Here is an 11,870-nt window from a genome sequence, read left to right as displayed (position 1 = left end):
ATTCGTAGGGCTTATGTAGGCGTTGATCCAGTAGCAAGATTTAAGTCAGACTTGCATAAGTTTTTGACAAAAATTCCGGATCAACCTTATATTCAAGGATTAGCCAGATCAGCCAACTCTAATTCGTTGGTCGAATATATATAAATAAAAGTCAAGTAGAATTAATAATCTTCTCGTCTTGAACTGCTGGGATGCCAATCCCGGTAGCGGTAAGGAAGTTCGGGTTATATTGCACTTCGCGGTATAACTCACTACATTCTTTTACTCTTTCCTCAGACAATCCAGTGACGAACTTCGAAGATCATTTGATTGGATTTAAAAAAAGTACTTCATTGGCCTTACTTTTTTAAGATTCTACAAACACATACAGAACATAAGATAAAATGTGAGGGCTGTTGACAAATACAGAAACAAATCATTTGTCAAGCTACTCGAGCAACAATCTGTTACAACCTTGATGTTGTAGCACGTCTTAAATGAATGCATAATTTGTCGTTGGCAGATCAGTGTCTTGCATTCTCTTTTCCTAATTGTATTTGATAACAAGTCTAGTCAAATAAAATTGAAATGAGTCATTACATTCCAGACTGTTGACGGCTAGGCAAAAGAAAACCTGTATTCTTATCAAACAACAAAAATGAGTTTACAAAAGTGAAAGCATTAGAATGGCCAATAAAGTACAATAAAAGAACTGTACATGCATACATGAACCAAGATATGTGATAATTGGTTCAGCCGGGATAATAACTCAATAATTAATACCAAGAATGTATGTTGCATAATCGAGTCACTCTTGAAAACGTGTAGAATAATATACCACAACGTGTCCTCTGGCGCAATTGGCCTCTTTCGAAAAACAAAAGCATTATTTTGAGTTTTCTTAATGAAACAGATCAATGTTCGCGCTAACTAAGGTAATCAGAAAAACTTAGAATGTTGCATTGAGCTTAATTATAAACCCTTCAAATCCCGTGACTAGTTTTTCTCATTCCTCATGACGAAAGTAAAAGCGAGGCATTTAAACGTGTTAGTGCATTCACAATTAAGACCAGTCACGGACTTCAAAGACGTCTGAAACGGGTTTCCTGCCAAACCGCGATGTTTCGATTTAGAGCAATTTGTTCATGAAATAAGGAGTCTAGATCGATTTGATTAAAGACAAGTCACTTGGAAAGCATTTCATTATCACGTGATTTGTTCGCAGGTGCCCTCATAGATAGTTTGTGCACCTGACCGAGAGAAAGCAGAAGATTGAAATTTTATGTCGTCATTAGAACAAAACTTTGACTATCCCTCCTCAATTCCAGAGGCTAAATTAAATCTTTGGGTCAGATTTTTTTATCACGAGGAATGCTGATTTTGGATCAGGTGAATGTTTCACCCATACAAGCTTTCCATTTATTGCCAGTTCATATCTCTAGAAGTCCGTTGATCAATGTTTCAGTACGGTTCCCACCTTCTTTTTTCAAGATTAGGATAGACTTTACATTTCTTTGCCTTTTATGACAATATTTGCAATTTCCTGCCAGTCATTAAAGTCTAATAAAATATGTCATCTAGATAAGGTTTGATTTAAGTGCCGCAAGGCTTGACCTGTTTACGTTTTCATTTGCCATGCGTCTGACATACTCAAATACTGATTCAACAATTCATTAATGAAACAATCACAGAAGTGTCAAAGGAAAGCCATTTAACTTACGCATTCATGTTTTCTTGTAGTTTGGTAACGCTCATAATTTCATAAGATATTTCCCAATCAAGCGGAGTGCCACGCTCTAAGCGAATACAAGTCCTCAATGAAAACCCATATCCGCTTTCACGCTCTTTGCTTTCATAAATGTACATACATACATACTGTACATGGCAGCCACATCTCATCCAGGCTAGATTGCAGGTTCATTTCATAAGATCATTTCACTTCCTCGGCTAGTTAGTCTCTGTGAGCATTGACTTACTGATGGCATCAAGTTTGACTATGGAAGTTGACGTTTGTGCTTGTTTATAGTCCACTCGACACTTGTAGAATCCATCATCCTCAACCTTGACGTCCCGGAGCATCAAATTAGCCGAATCAATCGACAACACTTGGAAGCCAGCTCTTCCACTCAGCATGGTGTCATTGGACCAATGTTGGGGCGTGGAACCTTCCTCACGATTGTCATATCTGCAAGACAAAGACCATTAGGTACATGGCACACTCGGTTCATTCGGTTCATCCATCAACCTTATGGGTTGCACTTTTGCTCGAATGAATGTCCCCGCTTCCCATCCCAGGCATTATTTAGCTTTTTCCATGGATCAACTTACGAGTAGAATGGCTTAGTGGAATTGTCTTTGAACCAGAGGACTAATCTGACTTGGTCATCTCTGAATGGAGTCGAAATGTTGCATGGGATCACCACCGAAGTTCCAACCAGTGAAGCAACATGTTTCCATAGCTCTGGAAGATAGTAAAACATCTCCGTCATTAAGAGGATAAAGATAGTTATATACATTTTTTCAATGCAAGGGCCTTCATGTCACTCGCTCGCTTCCAAGATTTGGAGACGTGTCCTTCAGAAGCCAAAGTTATCTTTCTCTTGCATAAGGGACAATTAGGCTAATTAAGTTTTCACAGAGCTTTGGTGCAACCCTGCAATTATACTGTGGGAGAGTCAAGGCGGAAATCCCAGTTCCAAAACAAAACTTTTCCTGTCCCAAGAAGAGGATCCATGTGGAGTACATACGTACAGTATATAGCAGAGTGATATGCTACACTTTCAGAGATCTCGTCCCCTACATAGGTTTTCCCCGCTAAGAACTGAGGTCGTTGAATACAATGAATGTGGAGAGATGGTTCGGAGACCACTCGTTTTTTTGTCTTTTGAGGGGCGTTTAATGGTCGGTGCTTGGCTCCCTGAAGTTTCGGGATAATGGTTCGAGGCTCTCAATTTTACGAGCTGAAGGTTGGTGGGAGTCTCTGCACAATGAGAGTGCATAAAACATTGCAAAACGGATTTGAACGGCCTGGAGCTCAAGATGTCATTGCATTTGGAACAAATCATGAATGGTCATAGCCATTCTTTAATTCCAATCTTATCTCAACTTGCACAAGTCCTTCAAAAGGGCTTCTGAATACATCCCGTGTCACGCACTTTTTTGCAATTTTCCCTCTCCAAAAGGTCTTGAAGTCTGATCCGAGTTCCACCCTTCGCATCCGATTTCCAATCAGTTCGCAAGACAGTGTTCCATACGAATGTGCTTCTTGATCGTTGGCTGGTTGGTTGGTGAGTTGTAACATAGACGACTCAACGAAGAATTATTGGAAATGGCATAGCTAATGGCTCTCTTATCGAATATTGGTTAAACTGTTTGATCTGCGTACTTCAGAGAATTGCCACAAGGAGGAACATGGATGGGATGGAACAAAGGCGTCTCTCATTTATGACCGCATGGGGATCTCGCCTCAATGCATGGAACATGATATTGAAATCTCATTGATAGAAATAGTAGACTGAAGAACCCTCTCTATTCTTGAATATCCTTCCGGTTTTTTTTCTCTCGTGTTTGAGATGAACTTTTGAGTTATTCTTTCAACAAAGTTAGCCATGGCTATACCAGCGGTTCGTACACGGCCATGAAATGCCCTCTGCTAGTTTTGGCTCTCAATCTTACGTCTGTTCCAAGTTCCAAAGTCAGGCCTTCAGGAAAGAAACATTTTCCCAGACTCAGGTCTTTTTCTCCTTCAGGACCTCAAGACCTTAAGAACATTGATTCCAAATCCTCTTTTCAATTTCTGGCCAATTGGTGGAAAAAATCCGTCACCTTTTTGTATCTTGCCTCAATCATTCCAGACGTGTGTCGCAATCAGCACAGGGTGGTTAAATCTTGGACTGTCTAACTTACCTTTGGAAGTGTGTCACAATTGCTGATTCTCTTTATGGCATTATGCATACGTACATTAACAGGGACATATGGCATGATTGAAGAACTGAGCCTTCGTCTGTAGATGAGGTTTATACATGGAACAAGACATACGAAAGATTTCTCACCCGGTGGAATTACGTTCGACCAAGCGAAATAGGGCTTTTTACTAAAAGCTCCAGTAAAAGAAGGTTTTAAGCCCCTTCCAGGGGATTAGTAGGTTTTAAAGCCAGGCCCTAAAAATCTCGGGCAAGAACACGGAGGGCCACTAGTTCCAAGAGGTTAGTTCTTCTCTATCCTTTCTCACATTTGCAGCCTTGTCTTCTTATTTTGGCTAAAAACTCATTCCAGTATACGTACTGAATTGTAGGTTCTGGTCATCAAAATATAAATTGTGAAAAGCTCCAGTTGAAGTGAAGTCACCTTTGCATTTGCTTTGTCATTCTTCGATTAGGGAGCCAATTCCAAGCACAAGAAGGTGTTTGGATCCCTGACTCCTTTTGCGAGTTCCAACTACCAACCAAGTAGAGCAGTGAACTGGGATTAGCAAATATTTTCTAGCTGGATTTCCGACCAACTATTGACGTTTTTCTTGTTAGAGTCAACAAGTGCGCTAAAAAGTTATCCTCTTTCTCTCCACAGGCAGCGAAGGAACTTCTGATTGGCATGCCTCCAAATGTGGTGGCAGAAGGATCATCAAAGCCAAATCATGACTACGGTAGTGGCTGCCAAGGTACATATTCCAAATGCTTCTCTCTTGGGAATGGAGCAAAAACATGTTAATGATCGATCTGTGCTACAACCAGAAGTTCTGTTAGTCTCTCTCTCATTCTTTTTGGGAAGCCCGTGAAAATGGAACAAAGGACCAAACGCAACCAAAACGTGATGATCCATCGATTGTCCGTTCCAAAGTTCCAAAAAGTCAGTTCTAACAGGCTAAGACTGCCACCATTTGGACCAATTATTCCCTTCAATTGACACCTAATTGCATTTACATCGAGCCCAACGAAAGTTGCAGAGTGGTCCGCGTCTGCTGTCTTTTCAGCTTGTTGGATTCATTCCATTTACTCGAGTAAGAATGACCTTGGCTGCAAAAAATTGCCCAACCATTAGTATCTGGCAGGCCCAGCTGTTGGTTGGTACGGTTGGTGTTGTCGCCTCATATGGCGAATGATTGATTGTCTCATTAGCAAAAATCCGTTTTGCTCCGGGTGTATTTGGCACAGGGTTGCACCCATGGTGTTTAGAGGAACACATTTCAAGAGTGTTGGGACTGATTATGCGATAAATATCTGGGAAAGAAAAACCCAGCCGACATTTTGTTCCAATGCAGTTGCTGGATCTCGATGAATTATTCTCATTAAGGGACAAGTGATTGATAAGACCCTTATCAAAAACAATTGACTAAGCTAGGGCCTCATTAAGGGAGAAACACAGCTTCTAGACTGATCAAGTCAACCTATTCATAATAAAAGTCGTGCACCAAAAGCACTTATCTCGCGAGCTCAAGTGGAACAAGGGACCAAAGCAGTTGACCAGCCGACTCTAATGTTCTTCAAATCAGGGAACTTTCCTTGTACCTTGGAATCGAACAAAAGACTTGATAACAAAAGTCGATGAAAAAAAGCTAAGTTTTAAGTTAATTGAGTAGATTTCAGCTGCAATCCCTTTTCCTTCAGATTGCACGTCTTTTCATAACCACCTAACCACTTGCTTTATAGGTAAAATGAGCAAATTGGACCAAGTCTTTTCCTAGACCACAAATCACACAGCTAGTGCCAAAAACCAGAGATGTTTAATCACGCATATTTAAGATCACAAGCAAAATTGGGAATAATATTTATTTCATTAGCTGTTTCGTGGCTTTGGCCAAGGTCGTTTTTGCAAAACTTGGCGAAAGTCCACTGTGACAGACAAATTGTCAAATATGGTCACACCATATCCACACTGCGGAAAAATAACTGCATCAACACATTTGGCCTTCTCAGGATTTGCGGTCTTGAAGGGAAGTGCTGTCATTTACTACAGTGACCTTGGTCGCCACCCTCCCAAGTTTTCGGGGAGCTGAAGGCCGTTTATCTTGTCTCTTGTTGTCACCTAGCCTCGCAAGAGAGCACGGAAAAATTGTTCTGAATGTTGGTGGTCTGCAGGAAGTGGTCAAAAAAGATCCTTCACAACGAAGATCAAGGTATTTCGAACAGGAAAATGTGTAGTTTATAATTCTTTGAATGTGTCATCACAACAGCGAATTAGAGCCATTTTGTCCTTTCTATGGAGATCAACCTTGCTCAAAGAGGAAAAGCAATCAACCCTTTTATTACTGGCTGGTTAAACTCAATCTCATCACACCTTTTTTCCCATGAATGGACATAGTTCATTAATGTATTGTCGGGTCCTTTCGACAACTGACTAATAACTTCATACTAAGTTTATGTGAGGTAAATTGTGCTCTCTTGTCAAGGGATTAAACCACAGTCTCAGTTCATATAGCCATGAAAGGAATAGTTCCCCGAACATAAACCATCACAATATGTTAGTTCGATTTCCATTTGGGTACATAAAACTTAGTTCCCCAAAAAACGTTTCAAGAAAAGTCTTGGGTTTTGTAACTGAATGGCTTACGATAGTGTTTTTAAAAACTAAGAATGGTCTGCTTTAACTCTATTAGTAGGAGTTTTGATTTTTTCTTCTGGCATTGTATTGAATACAAGTTCGTCCGTGCGTTTATCTGGTGATTCTCCTGTACCATGTTTTCACGTTTTTAACGTTTTTTGCGCATAAATCGCCTAAAATGCCATTTTCAACCAATCCATCTTTTTCCGTTTCAATGATAATAAGTTGCCTTTTGCGAGAGTTAATACTTACACTTACAAATGCAGCAAAAGTAAGGCAAATTTGGCGAACTGGGGCCAGAGAACAACTATTTATGCATTAACACTATACAAAAAATCTGGCTTAAAGAAAGTCAACTTGGTCAAAACAACTAGGTCAAGTCTTACTTTTCATGTCATTGAGTTAAAAGCGACTGAACATGCCTATTTTTTTCAAATCTAAATTTGTATAAACTTGTAACAGAAGATTGTTGAATCAGTAGTTAGTTTTCTTTGATAGCGTTTTTAGGGAGTAGTTGTACTCAACCCTTGAAATAGCCAGACTTGGCTATTTGGAAATTTGCTCTCTCTTGATTAATACGTAATAATAAAATAGATAAACTAATAGATATAGTAACTTTTCAGACACTTGAGAAGACAGAGCAAGAAAGGAAAGTTTCTAGCGATGGGTTTTGTTCCCACCCAAACAAACGATTTTGATGCAGATGGTTAAGAAAATGTCGAATCTCATTTCCTTCAAAGTTGAGAGGTAAATCTCTTAAAAATATGAATCTTTCATGTCATAGTAAGTGATGATGGGCAAAATATACAATAGATCCTGATTTGGTTATGCGCTTTCTTGCTTCACATCTTTTTGGGTGACCTTTTCTACTGTAAACCTTTTTTATGAAATCATCACTTCATTTTTCATATTCCCATTTCACCATCGTTTTACCTACTTCCATCATCTTTTTGCCTGAGACCCAAATCTGAGTCAATAAACTTCCAGAAAACTGTAGTGACCATCCCAGTTCATCGATCTTTCTTGTGGTTCAAATTGGAAGCAAAGGTGATTTGGCAAAAAGGAGACTATCAAAAATGTAGAATCAGAGTTTTTGCAAATCCTCCCCTGTGTCTGGCTAAGGTCAGATGTGACAGGATCTTAAAACTGAGATTATTACTTTTTTTTTGCTATATAAAATGGCTGCTTTTAATTGTATGGAGTAACTACTACTGCAAATTTATGCGCAATGGAAATCAATATGAATAGAAAACCGTAGTCAGACACAAAGTTGGTCCAAATATGTCTTCTATAAAGAACAGCCATCAAGTTTAGTTATCCAGTCAGCTTTCAGTACCTCCCTCTTTTGCCATAAAGAGGGATTTTTTCTGTGAGTAAGCAAAAAGTTTGCAGATGAGAAAATCCCCGAGGATTGCCGCTAACTAGGGCACTTTCCAGTTTCAAATTCTTAGGGGCACCTTAAACAGAGTTAGGACGACGAACCGGCAACAATTCCGACCCTATCTGGGACTTTTTCCCCCAACCATCCTACGAGTGTTCCCCAAAGTGTTGTCGTAGTACTTGATGAAATTGAGTTCACGTTCTAGTGAAAGTGCACAAACCCAATATACGTAGAATGGCAGGAGGCATTGTGCATTTCAAATTGGCTTGCAATGTCAATTCCATAACCAGTAGAAAGGGAGGTGCAAAGTGAGGACCGGAAAAAAGTCCTTTCCCAGCCACAACAACAACAACACCTACTACTACAACTACTGCCACCACTTGTACTTGAAAATTGCTACCCTTTGATGACAAACCTTTCGTTCGAACTCATCCAATTGCAGAAGGAACGATTCACTACCCAAGGTCCAGAATAATACACTGTTTGAGTCTTGTGGATGTATCCAAGACCGTGGTCCTTTGATTTACTTGTGTAAAGGAAGCTACAATCAAGCGCTTTCGAGATAGGGGATTATGCTGGAACGAAGTTTTTAGTTGGAAATTTAAGGGAAATCCGTGGAGAATCGAGGTGATGCTAGTTTAAGGGCCCCATTGGATAATCTTCGTCCAAAGTTTCCGAATACCTCTCATCGCCAACGTGACGTGCAATGGCATTCTGAAAATCTCGAGACCCCGTTGGTCGAGATTTTTAAGTTAATATCATTACATTGCAATTTTGGTCGTCGCTCAGAGGCAATATGTGGGAATATGCTCCGTAAGAATGAGAAGGAGCACATAATGACAATATCGTAATCGGTAATGATGACATTCCCCGATGGCTCTGGTCAACGTGACCTTCAAAATTCTTCGACTTGATCACCTAAAGGCCATTGTGGAAACTCCTCTCAATCCGTTTGTAACCAATATGCGAAAGAATACGGATCCAATAACCGATAACAGCTTGGACCAACTAGCCAAAGAAATCCGACAGGTACAAGACAGTCCAGCAAAATGAGAGATTCTTGTCAATCAGGATTGTGCGTGCCAGTTGCAACTACGCTGAACATTCATATCACTCAGAAGACACTGAAGAAAGTGGTCTTACAATCAAAGGCCAAATCCAATGTTTTGAATGGAATTGAAAGTTGAATGACTCATTGTCAATGACCGTCTTGTTCTGCACAATACTGTATAATGCATAAAGCCAGGGCAAGTAACGATTCCATCTCCCATTAAATTTGGGGTCTGTCGAGGCATATAAGGATAACTAGGTCTATTAGCTTACAGTCACGAGGTCAGAAGGTCCAATACGATAAGGGCCTCAAGGGCAAGCCAGACAGCCTCTACAAAACGAATTGACTTGGTATGTATGCAGAGCTCCCCTCCCACCCATCCACACACCCACACATTGCTGAAGGTGGTCATAATATTGTTGGCTCGTCTGGCGATCTGGATCGGTTTAATGGATCTTGCTTTCATATAATTCTCAGTCACAGAATGAGAGAAAGAAAGAGAGAGCTCTGTTTACAGTCGTAGTGCCATATGTTTTTGGAACACCAAAGAGATACGTGCTATTGTACACATCCAGTAGAGGAAATCAGTCATGATTCATTTCCGTTGAGACTGGGTTCTTTTGTTCCATTGGTCTAACTTTTGGCGGGTTCATCCGTTCGAGTAGTAACTTTGAGGACTCGAGAAGGGAAAACCAGAACATGACTTCCGACCACAAACTCGCATAAGATGGTCCTTATAAGGTAAAAAAGTTATGATATACCTATAAAAGAAAACTTGTTTGGTGCGAGAGCGAGACACTGCCATTTACGGATTTCACAGCAAAATGAGTTTCCAAGTCAGACAAGAAAGATGCCAATCATTGGATTGGATGGATTCCTCCTCTCCTGTTTTCCACGTGGATAGATAGATGCATTTCCAGGAGGAAAAAAAGATTTTCGCCACAATTTGAATCGTGGACCGTGACATTTCGTCAAAATGGCCTACCTTTTGTATCATGCTTGCATTCAAGTGGCGAGAATCGAATTTTTTCATAGGATATATCTCGTCATTTGGCCTTTTCAGAGAGCGTTTTTTTTCGCCCTTATCCTAGAAAAGTTTGCCAATAGGATGGGTTCGCGGGGTATTGCTAATGGCAATGAATAAAAACTTTGGCCATGAATAAATCAAGTGTGGGACTATTCAATGCATTGTATCAGACTTTTCCTCGTTGTTTTGTTTTGATTGGATTAGGTGGATAGATTGGGATTGCGTGGGGGCAATTGCTCATGATTATCAACCATTTTTTACGTGATAAAACAAGAAAGATATGCAAGATTTCATTAACCAGAAAAACTGTCCAGAGAACTTACGCTGTGGGAGCAAAGTCCTCGTCCCATCAAAGAACACGTGAATTCGCATTTTACGTATTCCCAATTTCTTTCACATTAAAAGACAAGTCAGACATTTCCCAAGAAGGAGACGGAAGAATAGATATTAAGCAAGGAATAAACAGAATGCTCCAGTTTTACCCAATTCGAATTGACCAACAGAAATGAGACTGAGTCATTTTCATTGAAAGTTATAATGTGAGATATTGCGTCACTTAACACAGCTAAAAGCTCTGAGCAAATCTTCAACAAGATTTTGTAGGATGGTGGTTTGAATAATTACTGGCATGGCGAAAGGTTAAGCAAGAAATTCCTTGTGCAACACAACGTTTCGATGATATAGATAATTTACTAAAGATGTTGTAATATAAAGAGAATGACTATGACCGTTTATTAAATGAAAAGAAATCGCTCCGACTATTCTTTAACCATTGTAGTTTTACCAAGGGTCAGTAACGTTACGGTCATAGTGCAGACATTTTATCGAAATTAGTTCTAAAGGATTATTTTGGGGGCACGCAATAGATTGAGTTTACACCATGAGATTCCCACCACTTATCATTGATTAACAAAAGGAAACCCAAAGGAAGCTAATCTGCTTAACGCAACCAATTGGTTGATATAAAACTTTTCAAGCTTCATCTAATTTACGCCTTCTTCGAAAGCACCATGATGCAAAACTAAGGCCATCCCATGAATCTTTTCCCAGAATACAAGGCAATCAAAGACTACTTGGCAATCAGTCCGTAAATGAGCCTTCATTGGACCGGGGGAAAAAGTGTAAAAGACCGGATTTGAAGGTTTCACCACCATTTATACGCTCGTACATGGGATGGCATGTTCTCTTCACCCTTACCTGAGTGTGAACGAATCTTGACTCCTAATTCCTTGAGAACATCCGCATTGCCAACCAGGGATGCCAGTTGACCGAGTCGATTCTCAAAGAGATCTCCATTCTCTGAGGCGAACGAGACCGAGGACGAGCCACTGGAGGAATGCAGTAGAGAATCACAAATTGGCACCCACCAGCAGCCCAAAAAGATCAGACTTGCACAGATTTTCAACACTCTCACCGAAGGAAACAGAGACATCGTCATCATTATCATAATCATCATCGTCGTCCTCATACACGCACAAGTTTGACTTGACGATGACAGGGATAACGAAGGACCGCTTGAATCCCTAGTTTAGGCGGCAGTGCGAAAAGTTTTCACCCGATTCCTTTGTGCAATTTTCTTCCAACGACACTTTGGTGGCGATCGATTTTCGGACTCTCACCTCATCCCTTTANCCGATTCCTTTGTGCAATTTTCTTCCAACGACACTTTGGTGGCGATCGATTTTCGGACTCTCACCTCATCCCTTTATCCATTTGGACCTGGAACAGTATCGTATTTACTTTAGCAGGCAAACATTGGACGGAAGGAAACGAGCAATTGCCATACAGTTCCAGGGACGAGTATTATGTCCATGGAAATTTGGCTTATTCCTCCGGCCGTCAAAGCGTGACCTTCCCACTTGCATGGCGGTTCAAGCCTGGATTTCAACTCTCAA

General features: G+C 40.4%; 1 protein-coding gene across 1 annotated transcript in view; it reads right to left on the bottom strand.

Moving 5' to 3' along the window:
- The window catches only part of LOC131890928 (nephrin-like), a 48,325-nt gene extending 36,931 nt beyond the window's left edge, over nt 1-11,394 (bottom strand). Inside the window, exons 1-4 of the mRNA XM_059240382.1 lie at nt 11,390-11,394; nt 11,173-11,303; nt 2,308-2,440; nt 1,956-2,164 (exon numbers count right to left, since the gene is read on the bottom strand). Coding sequence (XP_059096365.1) covers nt 1,956-2,112 — 157 coding nt within the window. The 5' untranslated portion in view covers nt 2,113-2,164; nt 2,308-2,440; nt 11,173-11,303; nt 11,390-11,394. The remainder of the gene's footprint in view (nt 1-1,955; nt 2,165-2,307; nt 2,441-11,172; nt 11,304-11,389) is intronic.
- Nucleotides 11,395-11,870: the final 476 nt, after the last annotated feature.

This window comes from Tigriopus californicus, chromosome 11 (assembly GCF_007210705.1).
Source record: "Tigriopus californicus strain San Diego chromosome 11, Tcal_SD_v2.1, whole genome shotgun sequence".
In the NCBI taxonomy this organism is placed as follows: Eukaryota; Metazoa; Arthropoda; class Copepoda; order Harpacticoida; family Harpacticidae; genus Tigriopus; species Tigriopus californicus.
The sequence above is the reverse complement of the archived record's forward strand: the minus strand, read 5'-3'. Positions and strand labels throughout refer to the sequence as shown.